This window comes from Rhinatrema bivittatum, chromosome 10 (assembly GCF_901001135.1).
Source record: "Rhinatrema bivittatum chromosome 10, aRhiBiv1.1, whole genome shotgun sequence".
NCBI classification, from domain to species: domain Eukaryota; kingdom Metazoa; phylum Chordata; class Amphibia; order Gymnophiona; family Rhinatrematidae; genus Rhinatrema; species Rhinatrema bivittatum.
Window position 1 is genome coordinate 421,797 of NC_042624.1, and position 22,079 is coordinate 443,875.

Sequence of the window (22,079 nt, forward strand, 5' to 3'; positions counted from 1 at the left end):
GAATAGCCTGGGGGTGGATCTTAAAGTAGAGGATTAGATTAAAAAGTGGTTGAGTGACAAAAGACAGAGGGAGGTAGTAACTGGAATTCACTCTAAGAAGAGGGTGGTGATTGGTGGAGTGCCTCAGGGTTTGGTTCTGGGGTCGGTTCTGTTCAATATTTTTGTGAGCAATATTATGAAAAGGTTAGAAAGAAAAGTCTGTCTTTTTGAGATGACACTACAATCTGCAACAAAGTGAACATATCTGAGAGAATAGCCAAAAAGAGAATTGATGTAAGAAAGGTTGAGGAGTGGCTGAGTGCTTGCCAGTGAGTTTTGATGTAAAAAAATGCAAATGTATGCATTTGGGCTGTAGAAATTTGAAGGAGCTTTATCAGATGTTGGAAAAGAAGCTGATATGCACCAATCAGGATAGAAATCTGGGGATGACTAATGATCTCAAGGTAACGAAACAGTGTGACAAGGTGGTGTCGAGAGCCTGAAGAATGCTGGGATGCGTAAAGAGTGGCATAACCAGCAGGAAAAAAGAGATGATAATGCCCCTGTACAGGTCATTGGAATACTATGTTCAGCTCTGGAGACACATCTCAGGATAAAGAGAGCCTAGAGGCAGTTCAGAAAAAGACAACTAGTGGGGCAGGGTCTGCATCAGAAGCCATAAAGTTTGAGGATCTAAAAGTGTACACCCTAGAGCAGGGCATCCCAAATGTTTAAGCCATTTACAAATTCACATGACCCCAGACAACCAAAACAAATTAGTAGGGGTGCCCTCTTCCTCTAATAATCACTCCACTCTTACCCTTACTGTTCTCTCTGAATCTCCACCTTCTCTAGTCAATCTCTCTCAACCTCTACCCCTTCTAAAGGACCTCCTTCTTAACCTCTAGTGGATCCCCTCTCAAAGTTTGCCCCTCTAGCTGATCCCTCTTACATCTCCCAGATGCTCTCACCTACTGTATTTAGCCCATCCCTGCTCTTTGACCCTAGCCATTTTCACTTCCCTCCAGTTGATACTCTCTCACTCCAAGACCTTCTTATTACAGTCAACTGATCCTCTGTTATCCCCTCCTTCTTACCCCATCCCCCATTCCCACCTCACTCTCATCCACCATACTCTCTCTCTCACCCCAACCTTATTTCCTCCCCTTGATCCCTTCTTTCACATTCCCCCAGCTGATCACCTCTCAGCACCAGCTCCTCTCTTATATTCCCCAGTTTATCTTCTGTCATTCCCCATTCTCAGTCTCCACAGTCAAATCCTCTCCAGCTGATTCAACCCTCCAATCCCTCCTGCATCTTATCCCTTCCTTCAAACAATCCCTTCTGTAAACATCCTTCTGGACAGGATCAGTGACAACATTTTCCTTTGGGCAACAGGTCAAAGGTGGATGACAACTGGTGGGAAAAGAGGGAAGGCTGATGACAAGGACAACAATTTTCTCTTGGGTAAGTTCACCTGTTGGTGAGGAGAGAGAGAACAGTGGCAATCTCCACTGGCCCATGTACACACATTCCCTCTCCTCTCCTCAGGGTTAGTCCCAAGTATGATGGTGATCTGCAAGCAGCAGCATTAGTAATGAAACTTAGCACAGAACATGTGAGTCAATGCAAGCTCACAGGCTCTGCAGTGCCCCTAAACCCTCCTTATGTAGGGCTTCCTGTTACCACAAACCCATGCGAGGGCAGGGCCACTGCAGGGTCTACGAATGCATTTTGGCTCACACATCCCATGTTATCTTATACTACTAATGCTGCTGCTAGTTAGGCCCTTGTGAGCCCAGCTGAAGCTTTTGTGACCCCATTTGGGGTCCTGACCCACAACTTGGGAAGCCCTGCTCTAGAAGAGAGACAGAGGGGCCACGATACAGGCTTTTAAATACCTGAAAGGTATTGCACAAGAGGCAAACATTTTTCAATGGAAAGTTCTGGAATTAGGAGCAAGATATAAAGCTCCAAGGGGGTAGACTCATGACCTAGGTCAGAAAATATTTTTTCACAGAAAGGGTAGGTGGTGGAAGGAAAAACAGTACCGACATCAGACTTGTAACTTGTTTCACTGGAGCAGCCAAACCGATAGGGCCCTGGAGGCGGGAGACTCTGTCGAGTCCATGGCCTTGTCCAGCGATCAACGACTTGTCTATGTTGAAAAAATACGTTGTATCGAAAGTATAATTATTCAACGTATCAACATCACTTTTATTAAATCAATTTTAAAACTTGAAATTTGTGTATGTTTTTTGAATTTTTATAAGATTTCTTCTCCTAAATGCTTTGGACCATTCATAACACTCCCCGGTGTACCAAGTTTATCAATTTTCCCTTGTATGTCTACCGCTCAGAGTCATTTTTAATCATTGGTCCACTGAACATATTTTTTCAAAAACGTTTTATAGTGACAAAATTTATTTTTCTTAAAAGCTGAAAAAGTGGTACTTCCCTTTAGCAAGGTAACTGATAGACCAGAGCCAAAGTCCAAAGTGAAATCACATTTCACGAGCTGCTGCCTCAGGGACTCTTCAATTCATTTGGGCTGCCATTAGTTGCTAAGAACATAAGAACATAAGAAATTGCCATGCTGGGTCAGACCAAGGGTCCATCAAGCCCAGCATCCTGTTTCCAAAGGTGGCCAATCCAGGCCACAAGAACCTGGCAATTACCCAAACACCAAAAAGATCCCATGCTACTCATGCAATTAATAGCAGTGGCTATTCCCTAAGTAAACTTGATTAATAGCAGTTAATGGACTTCTCCTCCAAGAACTTATCTAAATCTGTTTTGAACCCAGCTACACTAACTGCACTAACCACAACTCTGGATATCTGAAAACATTCAATTCAGCAGGGAAAATCCATTATATTTATTCTTAATAAAACCACTCCACCTTCGTATATGATACCAAACTTAAGAAGAATGCACATCACGGACAACTCATAAGGACGCTTAGCAAACCTGCTTACCCAAAACTAAGACCATTTGCTTCTTTGGCGTTTAGGTACTGTTGGGCTGAATTCAAATCTAATTTATATGTTACTCACGTGACAAGACTATGATTGACAGACAATTTCATGTGATTTAGAACAGACAATCACATAATCTGAATCCACTCTATCTCCTTATTTAGGCCATCTGGTGTCACAGATTGTAATTGAAAAATCCATTTTTGTTCCTGTTGCTTGAGGCGTCTCACTCTGTCCCCTCCTCTCCAATGGGGAGACACGATCTCGAGCACAGTCCACCGTATGTCCTTAAACATGATTAAGGTCTTTAAAATGAGCTACAAGTTACTTTGCTAAAGGGAAGTACCATCTTTTAAGAAAAAGAAAATTTGTCACTAAAAAACGTTTTTGAAAAAATATGTTCAGTGGACCGATGATTAAAAATGACTCCGAGTGGTAGACATACAAGGGAAAATTGATAAACTTGGTACACCGCGGAGTGTTATGAATGGTCCAAAGTGTTTAGGAGAAGAAATCTTACAAAAATTAAAAAAACATACACAAATTTCAAGTTTTAAAATTGATTTAATAACAGTGATGTTGATACATTGAATGATTATACTTTCGATACAACATATTTTTTCAAGGAAGGAAAAACAGTACAGAATTCAAGAATGCATGGAATTAACACAAAGGATCCCCAGGATAGTAATGAAGCACCGGGATGACATGCATGGAGAGGCAGTTACAAGCCTAAACAGGAAGTGGGGAGGTGGGAGGTGGGTAGTTTAACTTGCAAACAGCAGCAGTTATAACCCGGAAAAATCTTGCTGGTCAGCCTAGATGGGCCATATTTTATTTTTCCTGCCGTCATTTACTATGTTATTTACTCTTTTAAAAAGTACTAGAACTAGGAGACACGCCATGGAACTAATGCTTATTTCAGTTTGTTTCATCTGCTGAACCAAAATAAACATAATGGGGCGGATTTTAAAAGGGATACGCACGTAATCCTTTTAAACCCCTACTGCATGCGCCGAGTCTATTTTACATAGGCTCGGCAATGCGCACAAATCCCGGGACATGCGTATGTCCCGGGGCTCGAAAAAGGGGCGGGGAAGGGGTGTGGCCAGAGGCCTCTGAAGGCCCGCTAGGCCGGGGGATCGCTCACTGGCACTTGGCCGGCGCTCGCAAGCTACACCTGCCCAGAGACAGGCGCAACTTAAATAATAAAGGTAGGGGGGATTTAGGTAGGGCTGAGGGCGGGTTAGATAGGAGAAGGTGGGGGTGAAAGGAAAGTTCCCTCCGAGGCCACTCCGATTTCGGCCTTGGAGGGAACGGGGAAACCATTGGGGCTCCCCTAGGGCTTGGTGCGTGCAAGGTGTACACGTGTGCACCCCCCTTGCGCGCGCCGCCCCGGATTTTATAACCTGCGCGCGGCTGCATGCACATATCTACGCCCCGCGTGTAGGTTGGAAAATCTGGCCCAAAATGTTTTATTTTTAGATATCCCACAGAGAGGAAAATGGAAAGAAACAATCCCCCTATCCCCCCACTCCCCCCGGACCATGCTTCCCCCTTCCACGGAGATCTCCGATGAAGAAAATGGCAGGAGCAATCCCCAGTTGTTCCTGCCACAACAACTCCAGTTTGAAAATGGCACTTGTGCCACTTTGTTTTGTGGCCAAAGAACATCAGCCTCAGTGCTTAAGAGAAGGTGCTGCTGGGATTTTGCATCTTCTGGACTTTTTTCCCATTTATTTTCTCAATGGACTGGGAGGGGGGGTCTGCTTTTTTTTTTTTTTTTTTAATGACATGAAACACCAGTGTTTTGTCGCATGTTTTCCATTTTGTTTAAAAGCAAACCCACACCTTTACTGCATATCTAATGTGAGTTGTCATTTTAAGTTATCATTTGGAAGTTCTGCAGTTACAGAAGATATTTCTACCTGTCCCGTAACAAGAAATTGATAAATATTTTACTATCCTTGAACCCGATGTCCTGAGAATCAAAAAAACAAATTGTATGCAAAATCACATGGTAACTCCCAAATTCTGGAGATGCATGTGTTTTTGCATGCAAAATGACATTTGCAAATTTCCAGTTCTGCAGTAATAAATTTCACACACAGTGCACTATGCACAGAATTGCATTACATTCTAAATGAACTGTTGTACTGCAAGATCATGCAAAGCAGCTCACTGATTATGAATTCAACAAAACCTGGCATGCAAAAAAGGTTTTGTAGCCTCGTTTTCTAAAAATAAAAACTACATCTCACTGAGATATAGTTATCTTTCTTGCCAGCTTTCCCATAGCTATTTATTTATTTTTATTTATTTAAAAACTTTTCTATACCGTCGCTAAGTTATATACCATCGCAACGGTTTACAAATAGGCACATAGACTAAGGTAAGTAAATGTAGGATATCTTACATTCTAACAGGTGCCAATAAAGTTCGGTTACAATTTCATAAATAAAATCATTACTTGAGTAATGTTGGTCAAGTCCAGTGTATTATTGAGTTACTATCGCTTTGAAATATTACTTCTTAAAAGTAGGATTGATTAAATTCATTCTCATCTGCATTACCCTGTACTTTCATTCTCTACCCTCCACACTCTTTAGTGAAGGCTTTTTTAAAGAGCCATGTTTTTAGATTTTTCTTAAAAGTTTTGAGATTATTCTGTAATCTGAGTTCGGGTGGCATCGTGTTCCGAGGTTTCTTTGTGGAACGTGTACTCGTAAGGCTGTGTTTAGCCAGTCTGCTTCTTTATCATATATTAGTTTGTGTATGGTGCATAAGGCTTTGTATTTTATCCTGTATTCGATGGGTAACCAATGTAAGTCTGCTAGAGTTTCGGTTATATGGTCCCTCCTCTTTTTTCCCGTTAGTATTCTGGCTGCAATATTTTGAAGTATCTGGAGTGGTCTTATCGATGTGCTTGGGAGTCCTTGTAAGAGTGCGTTGCAGTAGACAGTGCTAGAAAAGATAAGTGTTTGCAATACTGTTCTGAAGTGGGCAGGTGTGAGTAATGGTTTTAATCTTCTGAGGACCATAAGTTTTGCGTAGCCTTCTCTTACTTTTATAGATATGTGTTGCTTCAGGTTGATTTCTGGGTCCATTATTACTCCCAGATTCCTTACTTTTTCGGCTAGCTCAATTTTTTGGTTATTTCTTAGGGTTATCGGTGTTTGAATGATTTTAGTATGTTTTCTCTCAAGATGAAGGAATTCAGTTTTGTCAATGTTGATAACCAGTTCCATCTGGTTTAGTAGTTGTTTAATTATGTCTAGGTAATTGTTAGCTAGACTTAATGTTTTTCCAATTGTGTCGTCTATTGGTAGAATTAATTGAATGTCATCTGCGTAAATGTAATGTATTATCCCTAGGCCTGCCAGCAGATGACATAAGGGTAGCATATATATGTTAAAGAGGGTAGCAGACAGCGCTGAACCCTGAGGTACTCCTGTTTCAAGTTTAAATTTTTCTGATAATGTGTTTTTTATCTGGACTTGAAAGAACCTGTTGTTTAGGTAGGATCTGAACCAGTTTATTGTTTTGTCACATAATCCAATTTCTTCAAGTCTTTTTAGTAGTATTTTGTGGTTTACTGTATCAAAGGCTGCAGATAAGTCGAGCATTATAAGGATATAATGTTTACTGTTATCAAAACCTCTTAGTATGTTGTCTGTTAGTGAGAGAAGTAATGTCTCAGTGCTATAGTGTTTTCGGAAGCCGTGTTGTGAAGGGTACAGTATGTTATTATTGTCTTGCAAATGTTTGCCGCATGAAAGGACTTGAACAGGTTAATGTAAATTGGTTATTTACTTTCTCAGATAATAGAAAGACTGGGGGGCACTCCATGAAGTTAGCAGGTAGCTCATTTAAAACAAATCACTCAGCACATGGTTAAGCTCTTTAATTCATTGCCAGACAATGTGGTTAAGGCAGTTAGTGTAAATGAGTTTTAAAGGGGTTTGGATAAGTTCCTAGAGGAAAAATCCATAAACTGCTATTAATCGATAAGGAATAGTTGCTTGAGATGTTTTTTTAATATTTGGGTATTTGCCAGGTATATGTGACTTGGATTCGCCACTGTTGGAAACAGGATACTGGGCTTGATGGACCCTTGGTCTGACCCAATATGGCATGTTCTAATATAATTTGTTCCTAGAGAAATTCCATTGCTTAATTATGATTTGACAAGTTCCTGGAGGACAGGTCTATTAACAATTATTAACCAGATAGATTATGTCACTAGTTCTTATTCCTGGGAGTGAACTACATGGAATGGTCTTTCTGAATAGGTTCTGCTAGGTACTTACAAATGACCCACTGGCCACTTTTGGAGACAGGATGCTGGGCTTCATGAACGATTGGTTAGCCCCAGCATGGCATTTACATTCTTATGTTTTAATATTCAAATGGGTTTACTTCAAATTACATTAAGCCTCATGCCTTGGTCCTATGTTAATCCAAGGGCCAATGCAAAGATTATGCACACCTTGGAAGGTGTAATTAAGTTCTTGTGTTAGCCCTCGTGATTCCTGTTAATCCAAAGGCCAATGCAAAAATGAACTGTACCTTGGAAGATGGATGTAATTAAGTTCTTATATTAGCCCTCTGCAATTAATGCAAGACTCAATATGGGCCATGATTCCCCATCCCCCTGTCATCAAGCGAGCTCTTGGGTTGAGCTCCTCATCCCCAAGTTGTCAAGCTACCCATCCTGGGCTGATTTCTTCACTCCCACACCCTTGAGATGATTTTCCAGGCCCCGAGTAAGCATACAAGCCCCCCTGGGCCATTCTACCCACCCCAAACCCAAATAAGCAAGTATTTCCCTGGGCAAATCCCCTCACCTCCCTGAGTAAGCAACAAACTGCAAGGTACAGGCAAAAGAGGGCAGTGATAGTTGAGGTCCATCATGAAGAAAGAAGTTTATCATTGCAGTGTCTCAGGGATCAGTCCTGGAACCAGAGGAAAGGTTTGTCTTTTTGCAATTATTAAGATCTGCAACATAGTGAACAGACCTGATGGAGATGAGAGAATGTGGACTGATGTACGAAAGCTTGACAAGTTTTTAATAGTTAAGATTCAATTAAAGAAAAGTGTAGAGGCACGTATTTGGGATGCAGAAATGCAAAGAAACAGTATATGATGGCGACAGAGGCACATGAGATACTGATGTGTACCAAAGAGGAGAGAGATATAGGGATAATAATCATAGCTGAAGATCTCAAGATTGCAAAACAATGTGACAAGGAAGTGACCAAACTCAGAGGAATGCTAGAGCGCATAGGGAGAAATATGACCCGTAGAAAAAGGGGGAGATAATATCTGTGAGCAATTCATTGGTAAGACAAAACCTAATAGGATTCAAGAAAGCATGGAATAAAGCATACAGAGAAATAAAGGGAAAGCGAGAAATCAACTTAGGTCAATGGTTTATTGAAAGCAGAGGTAAACTAGGCAAATGGAATGGGCCTTATCTGCTATCACATTCTATGTTTCTGGATTTCAAAATGGTGACATTATCTAGGATTCCACATTCAGTAAACAAAAAAAAAAGCTTCTATGACTGATTACAAAAAGACCATGTAACTTCAGGAGAAGAATCCGATTTACTCAGTAAAGCTTATCTTGGTGGTTGGTAGGAGAGGAGCAATCAATGTCAATGCATGATGACATCATGGAGAATGGAGGGGTGAAATTCAGGAATCATAACCTGGAAACCGCTATAAACTGCTGCAATTTTGTAAAAAGAAAAATAAAAGGAAAGCAGAATAAGAAATGCTGGCAACAGAGTGGAAAAGATTGGTCTAACACTTACAGTACAGGGATACAATTTTAGTGGCTCCCTCAAATCTCAATCCTGATGCTGACTGTGTCTTTCGTAGGTCATTTGTCCCTGACGTTTTCATTGAAAGAAGATGGGCAGACTTCTATCAATATCTTGTATGTGTGTATATCTATCCATCTATCTATCTATGTATGTATCTATCTATGTATCTATAAAGAAAATAAACCATACTTTAATTACCTACTGTCCCTTATTGTAAACCGTTGTGATATCTCTTATTGAAATGAACGTCGGTATATAAAAAATCATAAATAAATAAATAGTTATTTGTATTATTGCATATTGTCAATTCTTTAGGAGTTATAGTGTGCTCTGTAACAGCTTTAATCAGAATCTCAGCTATTTCAAAAGCCCCATGACTAAGGCTTCCTGTGTCTTGAACAAATCTTCGGAAATGCTGGAATTATGGATGCACTTTACTTCTGGTGATACTGTTTGTTTTCATGGTGTGTAAGAGCTCCCATTAGAAGAGTTTCTCATCACTTTCATCATTGCTCTGACATTAGCAGCCTCCCACTCAAATTTGAAATCCTCTACCCATTGGTTTTCTTTTTTCCATGCTTCCCCCACCTTCATCATGCCCCTGCTATGTATCTTACTGACTTATCCCAAATTGTCTTGTAAGACTGTTCCAAGTTCTTTCCTGGCTTCCCAGTACTCAACACAGTCACTGTAAAGTTCTTCTTTTAACTTGGCTTTTTTCTCTAGGATTGGCTCCAAAGACATCAAATGCCTACCCACTCCCTTAGGTTACTTTCTGCAATCTCCAGTCTATACACAATCACGGCAGAATGGATTGGAGGCCTTCGTTTGTGGCCATCCAGGATTTTCTCCAAGATTTTAGTCCTCTTTCCTTCGTGCCTGGTCATCATAACAACAGTCCTTTAGTTGTGGATCCCCCAACACTGTGGATCCCTAAAAGGCTAGAGGATGGGAATAAATAGAAAAGCTAAACCGGCACGGAGCGGCAGTTACTACCTTGGGAAGCTTGCTGGGCAGACTGGATGGACCATTTTGGTCTTTTCTGCCGTCATTACTATACAATGCTAGTTGAGCAGCAGGAATAATTGTTCTCTCTGCAGCCTGGCACCTTTAATCTAGTTACAGTTACTTCTTTTCCTCATCATCACCATCCCTTGCCAACTTGAGGTGCAAGAGCAGAATGCGGGCATTAAATCAGGACGCTTGCACAACAGGAAGCAGCAGTGCTGCTGGTCCACCTCTCCAGCCCCCAGAACATTAACATGTTCATGTAACAGTATCCCAAAGGCATTATAGTATCACTGTTGACCAGAACAGGGTTCACCTTTCTCACAATGAAATCAATTTCAAATTAATTTTGATGCATTCCATGATGTCTGAAGATTGCTTGTTTGGCATTTTAAAACCAGCTTGAAACTGGCTCCTAAACTCTTTGTCTCACAAAATGAAATGAAGACATTGTTGTTACATTCAAATGATCACACTGGCTCCCCATCAATCAGAGAATCTTCTATAAAAGCTTAACAATAATCCACAAAGTCATCAAAAACTATTCTCCAATTGAACTCACCATCCCTTTACAACTTCACACCTCTTCCCGTCCAACGAGGCTAGCACAGAGAGGCACGCTAAAGGCCCATCCACTCAAAACTTCACTTAGTAAAAGAGCTCTTTCCACCACCGGACCTAAACTCTGGAACTCTCTCCCTCCTGACCTGAGATTGGAACAATCGACACCCACCTTTAAAAAGAGACTCAAGACATGGTTGTTTAATCAAGCATTCTCCTAATCCCAATAACTATTCGGAACCTTTCAACAATCGACCTCAGGCCCGACACAGTCAATTCCGAAAATATATTCTCCTATTTTATATTGTATTTAAATTGTACTCTCCTTGCTCCGTTGAAGTTATTTATTGCTCTCATTAAGTTATTTTATTTATTTCCAAGTTCAATCTTCCCTGTTCTCTGTAAGACATTATTCTATATACTGTCAATTTTATTGTTATAATATAAACCGAATTGATTAGTAACTTTGTTACTAGAACTTCGGTATATAAAACTGTTAAATAAATAAAAAATAAATAAATAAATTTAAACTTAACTATACCCCTAGAGCAGGGCTTCACAAACCTGTCTTAGTGACTCCAGAGCTAGTTGAGTTTTTAGGATATATAGAATGAATATGTATGAGATAAATTTGTATGCATTGGAGACCCAATATATATATGTAAATTTATCTCATGCATATTCATTGTGGATATGCTGAAAACCCAACTGGCTTGTGAGGTCTGCAGGACAGGTTAGGGCAGCCCTGCTCCTGAGGTGTAGTTTAGTGTTAAAAGCATATTAATGCAAATCATGTGATTTGTGTTAGCCCATTTTAATTATTCATAAGCTGCTTTGCATGCAAACAATGGGAAGAAACCTGTAGGGAAAGAGAAAGGGAAGGGACAAAGAGGGAGAAAATAGGAAGGGGAAATGTTTTCTCCTATTCCCTGATAAAAATATAGGTTTTTTTTTACATTCTTGTGCCTGGAAAATGGTATTCATGATGAGAAAATACTTTGCAGGAAGAATAGTGGATACCCAGTACAACCTAGCAGCAGAGACAGTAACCACAACAGTGACAGACGGCTGTAAGGGCAAGGGAGGAAGACGACTCCCGATTGAGGAGGGTCTGTGGTAACTCCATAGACAGAGAGAAGAACTGGGTGGAGCAGACTGGGTGGGTCCTACAGATCCTTAACTGCCCGCAGCTATTGCATTACTATTGTTGTGGTAGTGAACTTTTACGTTTGCTAACAGCCAGATTCTTCACTGCGTACATCAGGGAAACTAAAGCTACATGAGAAAATGCTCAAGGCAAGGATCAGTTCTAGGTGTGCAAGAACATACCATGCTTATTAAAGTGACTCCACCCGTCGCACAGGAAGCTCAGACGTCTCTCGCCTGAGACAGTAAATATCACCTAGAAACAGTAAGTGAATGGCATCATTTTCCCCTGCTCCCATGCATAGCAGTCACCGAGCACAGTGTAGTGACCTGAGAGGTGTGCATTTCCTTCACACTGATATATGCAGGGTGTTCAGTTGGTATTTAACATTCAATAGTTGGAGAAACTGTTATATCCAATAAGAAAGAATATCAAAGCAAAGACGTCAACTAGTTGCTGAATGGGGATAATGAGGGGATAATTTTGCAACAGCCCGCTTTCCTTTCAGAGCCTCTCCCTGCACAAATTACATCAATTTTCACAGTAAATATAGACGTGTAAGTTCGCTTTCGAAATTATCCGGGCAAACCTTGCCGGAGTAACACCTGCTAATTTGTGCAGGGAAGTTTTTGGAGAACATTTTTGTGCATCTTTTTCAAAGTAGAGGCAAATGCATGGAAATGGAAGACCCTGCCCAGACTGCAACCCTTAGAACATTTCTCTGTGAAGGTGAATTTTAAGAGCCTAGCACGCGCCAAGGGGGGTTTTAAAAGCTGCCGTATCTCCCACAGCGCGCACATCTCGAACATTCTCTAAAAGGGGTGGGGCGTGGGCGTTTTGGGTCGTGAACCTGAGATGTGCGAGTGCCGAGGTCCCCAGCTGTGAAACTTTACTTCTGCTATGGATGACGTGGAAGTTTAAAATGAATGAAAACTAGGAACATCTGCGGGGTTTTAAGGGTCGGGGCTGACTGGTGGGAATGAAGGCTATTAAACTGGGGGGGGGGAGGGGTTTGGAGGATCGAGCTCTCAACTTGGCAAACTGGGGATGAACTGGTAAAACTGGGAATTGCACTGCTGCCCCTTTTAAAATCGCACGTTTGTTACAAAACGGCCACATCCCTGGGCGCGGGCTGATGTATATGCGCAAATGTGCGCCCGCGTGCCAGTTTGGAAGTTACCATCTGTGTGCATAACATTGCACTCAGACAGGATGCATGCACATAATTTTACGTGCATATGGGACAGGCAATATTCCGTAGGGCCATTTCTGTAGGTAAAGTACTGTTTTACCTGCTGACGTCCCTTTGAAAATTAGAAGATTAATTTTCTTGTCAGCTAAGAATATTGGAACTTTAAAAATGTAGAAATAAATGTGTTATATTTAGACTCATTTCCTCAATAAATTAGAAATGTGCAGCTCGGGAGATCTTACCGGTTAGTACATCTGAGATCAATTCACAAATAGTTGGTGTTGCGCTCGGGGGTGGACCCTTGTCCTGGAGCAGTGGAGAACGGCTCCCTGGTAGGGACCAGGGAGCACCTGCCCCCAGGGGGTGGAGCACAGGAAGAGACAGAGGCTAGGATGAGCTTCACCACTAGAAGCCCGAGGTCCCCCCGGGAGGAGCCCGTAGGGACCCGGGCCACTTGGACTTAGGTGGGCCTTGCAGGGTCTCCTGGAGAGATGATAGACAGGTGTGCCCACAGACAGGAGAGGAGCATGGACAGGTTCGAGACTGGAGGTCAGATGGAGCAAGGAGGACCAGAACAGAGTAGGTGATGACAAGGCTAGGAACAGAGCCAGAATCTGGAGACGTGTCAAGCAGGCAGAGGTCAGAATCCGGGGGTCAGTCCGAGGAGTGGTCAACAAAGCAGGGGTCAGGTTCTGGAGGTCAGGAGGTCAGAAGGCAGGCAGCAGGCAGATGGTCTAGGAGCAGGCTGAGGTCAGAAGGCAGGTCAAGGAGCAAGCCGAGGTCAGTACCAGTAGGACAGTCCAGAGATGCTACCTGGGGAGACGGACAGACGAACAGGAACAGAAGGACGCTGGAATACTAGGATGGAGGAACAAGGCAGGAACAAGACTGGAACAGAAGGATCCTGGAACGAGACTGGAACAAGACTGGAACAAAGTTTAGACGCAGTGACAATCTAACAAGGAACGAAGCCGATAGCCAAGGCAAGGAAGTAACAGGCAGAAACTTCCTTATATCAGGGAATCAATCAGGGCGCACTGCGGAACTAGGACCCGCCCTTGGCCCTACAAGAGGCCGGGGCGATCTGCGTGTGTGCGCATAGGGGTGTGGCTAACGCCACTGAGGACGCCGAGCTCCGACTTAAGGCCTGGTGCGTAGTGGAAGGCTCGGCGACTGCTGCCACGGGACGCCGAGGCCTGGAAGAGCTCGCAGCTACCACTAGGGAGGCCGACCCGGGACCTGCCGTGGAACCAGAGAGGTGAGCAGGCCCATGTGCGGGCCGGGCGCGGACGGGCTGCGTAACAGTTGGAGGATGATATCAGTTCATTCTATTCAACCTTTTTTGAAGTACTTACATTTGAGCAATATGTGTTTATGGTACATCAGAGGAAGATAAAACTCCAGCAGAATAGAAGAATAAAAGTGAAAAAAAAATCCTTGTTTTAAAATGCCTCAAATTATATCTTTACCAGGAATAATCTGAATTCTAATGGATTGTATTTTGCCATTTTTTACATTAAAATCAAATTTCAACAGAAGTCAGTATTCAAAAATAACTGTGTAGCAAACTATAGACATCAAAGTTAGGATCCTCATTATCATAGGCAATAAATATCAGTCCAAGTTGGAGAAAGTCTTGAGGGACCTAAATCCTAGATTCCTAATTTTAGGACTGCATTTTTTTTTTAATTTATGCTCATGAGTTAGGTACCCAGGAAATAAAATCAGTACTAAATGCCTAACTTTTTTCTATGCACTTACTCCACTCCTGTGGCCACTCACTTTGTAGGATCCTAATTTTATGCACTTAGCCCTAGTAAATATTTGAAAGAACAAGTTAAGGAACCTAACTGCAAATGTTAAGCACATAAACCCTTTGAAAACTGGCATCAGTGTGACCAAGAATGTTGCAAAGGTTAAGCCCTAGTGAACTAAGTACATTCAAATTCAAGACTCAGGAAAGTCCTTTTCAGTAGGGCTCACAGTAAATAAAGGACATTTTTCAAAATGTGAGACATAAATAATAATAATCTGTACTCTTGATTTTGCTATAAGAAAATGAATACCAAGGTTTTGTTCCCATACCATTGTTTTCATTTACTAATCATGCCGCTTATGGGTGATGACTGCTAGGGATGTGCATTCGTTTCATTCGTTTAATTCGTTTCATACATTTCCCATTACATGACAATTAGATGTGCATTTGTTTCATATGTTTCATACGTTTCATATTACATGCTTGTAGAGGAAACGTATGAAATGGATGAAACGAATGCACATCTCTAATTGACTGCCTGCTAAGTTCAGTGCCAGATTACAAGAAATACACATGGCCATTGAGGCTTGGCACCTATGCCCATGCTGAATGAATGAGAGATAAGATCCTGCACGCTATTAAACCAGAGTTTATGTTAAACCTGATGGAGCTGAGAGGACACCAGACCACACAGCTCATATCTGAAGAAGGAGCCCATATGGGCTCAAAAGCTCATGTTCCTCTTCTCATCGTTGGATCATTCTGACCTTTCCAAAAAATGACTGTTTCACAGATCACTGGCCAGACATAAACCTTGAGGTTAGCTTGTCTGCACCCAAATGATGTGTCATTACCAGTCTAAGGAGCTTCTAACTCAAAAAGGGCACATATGCAAAGAGGTAAGCTATCCTCATAGCCACTAATGAAGGAATCTCGAGAAATGTTTATTTTTTATGGGTAAAATGTAAAATCTCATACTCACACACACACACACACATTCATGTGGGGTGGGATATTCAATAAATAAGGAAAATTATGAGCAAAATGTTTAAATATCGACTCCCCCTCATACATACTGTATATCTCAATTTCTGCATTGTGATATTTACACTTTCTTTTACGTTTCATTTTCTTTTTCTGTATTTTTAGTACACAGTGAACCAGATAATAATAAAGAGGTTAATTCACTCATTTTTCTAGCACAACTCAGGCAAGGTGAATAGCTATTTGGGTAGGCCAGTGAATAAAGATGTTTGCTAATCAAAGCTTTAGCAGAGGCTGTGTGGGAGGATGAATAGATGTGAATAGGGCAAGAGGGGGCGGTTAATGATGTATTTTGGCCCTCCCTGCTCCAAGCCAAGGAATGCATTAGCCACCTCATTTAGCTCTGTATGAGCCTCATTATACCTTATGGGAACGTTTTGGTCTTCAATGGCTCCGACATCACTGCCCGATCACGCTCAGACTTGCTCTGCTGCTGGTCCTCTATAGAAAAAGGAGGGAAAATCAAAGAGAGCATGTTTAGGCAGTAATGACAGAGCCATTCAAAGGCAAAAAAGTCAAAAAACACTTGTGCATACTTCTATCTCCCCGCTGCTTCTCTGAAAACCTCAATAGTCATTAATATGGTAACCCTGCCACTGCTATTAATTGCATCAGTAGCATGGGATCTTCTTAGTGTTTGGGTAATTGCCAGGTTCTTGTGGCCTGGTTTTGGCCTCTGTTGGAAACAGGATGCTGGGCTTGAAGGACGCTTGGTCTGACCCAGCATGGCAATTTCTTATGTTCTTATGATCTTAACCCCGAGCACTCACTTCACAGGCCATAAAGTCTCTTATTACACTTGGAAACCAGACCACAAACGTGTTTGGAAGTTACAGGACCCGACCCGCCCTCTATCTTTTCCCTATCAACACATTCTTTCTTCTGCCTCCTTACTGCGTTCTGTATTCACACGGCACTTCTCTCTCAGGGCAAGGCCAGTATAAGAGCCGGACCCTTAAAGCCATTTGCAGGCAGTGCTGCAAGACGATTGTGGAGCACTATTGCAGGCAGGAGGAGGATGGATGGGGAGGAGAAGACACGAAGAAAGCGAGGAGGTAGGGGAGAGGAAGGAGATGGTAGAAAGTAAGGGATCCCCCATTATCATCCCGACCTGCTGGAAAAGGAAGTGATATCACAGGCAATGGGTCGCACAGGGACACCACTACCCAAACTCTGACTCTGCAATATCCCTTTCAGCTCTGAGGAGAATGAATTTCTTTCTGGAGTCTTAAGAACATAAGAACTGCCAAACAGGGTCAGACCAAGGGTTCATCAAGCCCAGTATCCAGACTCCGGCATGGGCTAAACCAGATCTTCAGGAAGTACTAGGAAAATCTCAAAGATTAGATCCATTTTTTTGTTGCCCCACTCCCAGGATTAAGTGGTGACTGTCCCCAACTCTACCTGGCAAACAAATGGAACCTATCCAAACCTTTCTTAAACTCAGCTACGAGAGATGATTTTGACCACATTCTCTGGAAACAAATTCTATAGCTTAATCGTGTGCTGTATGAAAAAAAAGAAAAACTTCCTCCAATTAGTTTTATATCTGTTCTCCATTAATTTCTTGGAGTGTCCCTCTCATCCCCTGTGCTATCTGAAAGAGAAAATACCTGTCCCCTATTTACCTGTTCCATCCCACTCATGAATTTATAAAGCCCTTCTCCGTCATCTCTTTTCCAAGATGGCGAGCCTTAACCTATTTAGTCTTTCTTTTTAAGGAAGCCCATTCCATATCCTTTATCATTTTGTTTGTTCACTTTGTCTGTATCTTTTCTAGTTCTCTATATCTCTGTTGAGATGGGGTGTTTAGAACTGAATGCAATATTCAAGATGTGATCATACCAAGATTTATACAGAAACATTTTGATGTTCTCAGTTTTATTCCATATTCTTTTCTAATAATTCCTAACATTCTTGGGTGAATTTTCAAAGAATTACTCAGGGATTACATGTGTAAAAATAATGTATATGCACGTAGTAACTTGGACAGACATACAGTATATGATATTTTATAAACCTCCTGAGTATGTGCATAATTGCAGTATCACATGTACATTTTAACAGGCAATCAAGAAGCAGTCTAAAGGTGTTCTGAGGTGGGAGTTCATTGTTATCTGCATATTGCTATTTTGTAAGCGACGTATATGCATACATTACCAAACTTGTTACATCTGCTAATTGACTTGTGCAATTGAAATTGGATATTTTTTCTCTGCAGTTTGTGGGTGGCTGAACTGGTGGGGGAACTGGTGGAGTACTGGTGGACTGGTGATTCCAAGAATTCGTGCAGCTAAATATTTTCAGAAGGGTGTACATGCATTCTTTAAAATATATCTGCTTCCACATTTAATTCTGGGTTATAATGGGCAAACTGTTACAATTATTTTGCATATAAAATATATAAATATGTATATTTTTAAATCTATATTTTTATAGGTGTTATTTCCAAATGTATTAACCATCTCTCCTATAGGCTACAAAGCAGTGCATAACAAAACCATAAATAAAACAAAATTACTGCTCTAACCACTAGGAGTTAGAGCAGCAGGCTGCAAACCAGGGAAGCTTAGGGTTCAAATCCCACTACCACTCCTTGTGAACATGGGCAAGACACTTTAGCCTCCATTACCTCAGGTAAAACTTAATATTGTGAGCCCTTTGGGGACAGGGAAATAACCTCCAATACCTGAATGTAATCTGCTTTGAAATGGATGAAAGGCAGAATATAAGGAAATAAAAAAAAAAAAAAAAACCAACAAAACACAGTAATATGACAGAACACATTACATTAATGTCAAAAGAGCAAAATGTTGCATTGTTTTCAGAAGATGGCGGGATCATCTGACAAGGAGTACAATAGGGAGGGACCTAGACAAAATAATGCCCTTTAGTATGGGGATCATTGATACCACCTGGGACCTTTAAGAAAGATTTGTGAGAAGAATGAAGAGGTCTTGCAGGAGTTTATAGGCCGACACAATCAGAGAGACAGGCAGGAGCAGATTTATGAAGCATGGGAAACACCAAAAATACTTCTTTGAATTCAACTCATGGAGATTTGGTAACAGCAATTGAATGTGTTCAGTGATTCTAGTCCCAGTAATTATTCTGGGGTGTTTTGAATTAATTGAAGTCTGTGATGCTGGCATTTAGGATGCCCTGCAAGTAGCAATTTACAGTAATCATTGTGTGTTAATGCCAGGGCTTGAGTTAAAGTATGAATATCTGACTCATTTAAGTAAGAACGCAGACAACGTATATTTTACAACTGAAAAAAAAAAAGAATTTAACTATAGTGGAAATATATTTCTGCCTGGTTAACTGTGAATCTAAAGAGATTCCCAGAATTCTAACTCCATCTTTTGGGGATGTGACATAAGATCTGATTTATTTTATATTTATTTATTTATATTCCGATAACCATTTGCACATCATATCGGTTTACATAAAACAGATAATAATTAATGAAAAGTTATATGGAATGAATTGGTTGAATAGAATAGTAAGAAAAGCAAGAGGTGAATAACATGATGTGAAGAGAGTACATAACTGTTTGGAGAAGATTTGGAGAAGAAGACAGCCAAAGCTCAAATGAAAGTGCTTTAACCACAAAAGCTCAGATTGATCCTGATTTAATTTTCATTGGTTAGCAGCTAATCATTGCTGAAATTCAGAGAGACAAACATTCAATTTGATTATGGTCTCAGCTCAATTTGCACATAAAGACCTATCAATATGGATGCCATCGGTATACATAATATGGAGAAAACCCATAGTATTAATCCGTTTAGCAAGAGGAAGCATGTGTGTATTTATTTAATAAAGTGATAAAATGGACTGCTGGAGGAACCTGGACATTAAGTTCCTGCATGAGGATAAACTGTTTCTCCAACAAATACAATGGGGCCAATATTAAAATGTATCTGGCTATGGGCCACCCTTAGTGATTCAGGTCCTATGTAAGTTAGCCAGATAAGACTTATATAACAAAAGTGTATCTCTGGAAGACGGTTGTGAACCGTCCCATACCTCTCGCGGCCAGGCGGGCCGGTGACGCTGCGCCCCAGAACGCGGAAGTCCACTACCTCCGCCGTCCTCCGCGGTCCAGAGGTGGTGGCAGCCTCCTGCCCTGCGCGGCAGGCCTGAATGAGCGCCGGGGGCCCTTCTTCCGTTCCTGCTCCGTCCTTGCCGCTGCCGGCTGTGCCGGGGTCCTTGAGCAGAGCTGGGATGCCACCAACGACCCTGCTCTCTCTCTCCAGCTTCTCCTTAGGCGCGGGAGCGCAGCCTTCACTCCGGTTTACAGGCATAACAACGTATTACAGTAAATCATAACAGATAACGTAACAGATACTATTGTACATTGGTAACAGATAAAGGTTGAGCTTTGTTAGCGGCAATATAACGTTTAGCATTGATGACATTTTTTATTTAACACTAAGTGCTGATAGTCTCTTATCATAACAGATAATTTGTACATTGGTAACAGAAACAGATTGTGCATTACTAATAGCAATAAAGCGTTTAACATTGATAACATTTTCTGTTTAACATTTTAAGTGCTAATTGTCTCATAGCTTGCTTAGCTCATGGTGGGTTTTCACTGGTTAGGTATGTCCAGGAATGTGTCGCTATAGGGGTGGTTCGAGGGGAGCCATGGTATATATGTAGTGAGAGGATGGCGGGGTATGGGGGGGGGAGGAGTTTAGCAAGTGTGCATTTCTGTCTAGGGTGAGGTGTGGGGGGTGTACAAAGGAATCAGAGGGTCCAATTGTCTATGAGGTGCTTGGTAAATGCGTATTATAATAGTGGGGCGGTGGGTGATGGTGTGAAGCGTGATTTATGTGTATTTTTTGTGTGTATTTTAACCTATGCCATCTTTGTAGACTTTGTGAATACCACTGGGTCCTAGTGATTTGTTACTATTTGGTCAATTTGCTGTAGTGTTTGTTTGAGTTCCTCCAAGTCATTCTTACAAGTCCTACTCATTACTTCTCAGTGGCAAAGGAGATAGCCATGGCTGTTACAAGTTTGTGGGGATTCTGGCATAGGGGCAGATTTTAAAACCTACGCGTGCGGCCTACATTTGTGCGCGCTACCTGGCGCGCACAAATGTAGGCCCGATTTTATAACATGCACGCACAGCCCCACCTTCCCCTCCCTTCCCGAACCTGACCCGCCCCCCCCAGCCCTAAAGAAACCCTCCTGTACCTTTGTTGTAGAAGTTATGCCTACAGAGGCAGGTATAACTTGCGTGCGCTGGCCAACTGCCGGCACGCGATCCCCTGGCCCAGCGGCCCTGCATAGGCCTCTGGCCAAGCCCCCGCCCTGCCCCTGCCCCGCCCATTTTTTCAATATCTGGGACTTACACACGTCCCGGGGCTTTACGCGCGCTGCCGGGCCTTTTGAAAATAGGCCCGGCAGCGCGCAACCCCCCCTATGCGTGTAAATCTTTTAAAATCTGCCCCATACTGTGGACAACTGCAAGAGGAACTACAGATACTGCAGCAAATGATTTCTCCAGCAGACAATATCTAAAATTATGCCAGGCCACGTTCTATCTAGATGCAGTACAACTGACAGGTTTAAATGAGGAAACAGAGGTGTTAATCTGTCATTCTTCCTAGGCCATCACTACGTATATTTTTGTAATTAGCTAAAATCCGATCTGTTCTCCATTTGTAATTATGCACGTTGCTTCAATTGCAGCCAGCAACTCGGTGAGCCTAGATGCACAAATGGACGCTACAGTCCATGAACATCACAGTCTATGATGCAGCAGCTATTTCTCCCGACACAGAAACATCAAAACATTGGATCCCTATCAGGAGGTGGTTTGGTGAAGTTATTACCAGGATAAATGATCTTGACATTTTGTCTTGCGTGCACAGTTTTCTTGATAAAACTGTATTTGAACATGCTGTGTTGGGAGCTGTCTGAAGCTTAGTCCTATGATTACAATTTAAGAATTTGCGCCATTGTGTTAAGTGCAGTTCTTATTACTGACGGACTTTAGAACATTTTTGTAGCATGGTTGGTGTGTTCACATTTGTAAGTTGCATAGGATTGTATTTGTTTGAGGGCTGTCCAGATCAGTGCCATGGAGGAAAAATTGAAGGTCATCCTATGACCTGAACAGTGAAAGACACAGTACAGAGGTCCTGGGCCTTGAAAACCTGATTCTACGCTGACTGCTGTGCTGCCTGCTGAGGGCTTTTCTCCGGTCTCACTCGCTGCTCCTGGATTCTTCCCTCCCTCCCCCCATCTCTCTCACACGCCTCCTTTCCTCCCCTTCTCTTTCTCAATCCTTCTTTTCCTCTCACTCCTTTCCCTTCTCTGCGCCCTCTCTTTTGCCTCGTTTTCCTTCTCACGCCTTCTTCCTTAGCCTGTGCTGCTGCTGCAGTCAGATCACCAACAGAGGTCATACATTTAGTGAGGCAAGGCGTCCTGTCTGATGTGGCCTTCTCCAGCGGGGACACATTTCAGCTTTGCGTGCCCCTAGGCAGTTGGCGCCATGCTGGTTGCGAGGTGGGGCCTGTGCACAGAGCAGGCTCCGATAGTGCACACTTGTGAGAAAGGTGTGA

The 22,079-nt window shown here is 42.1% G+C and overlaps 1 protein-coding gene across 1 annotated transcript in view; it reads left to right on the top strand.

Annotated features, from left to right (window-relative positions):
* Window positions 1–21,743, top strand: part of ODR4 (odr-4 GPCR localization factor homolog) — a 211,564-nt gene extending 189,821 nt beyond the window's left edge. Inside the window, exon 14 of the mRNA XM_029618805.1 lies at window positions 21,205–21,743. Coding sequence (XP_029474665.1) covers window positions 21,205–21,269 — 65 coding nt within the window. The 3' untranslated portion in view covers window positions 21,270–21,743. The remainder of the gene's footprint in view (window positions 1–21,204) is intronic.
* Window positions 21,744–22,079: the final 336 nt, after the last annotated feature.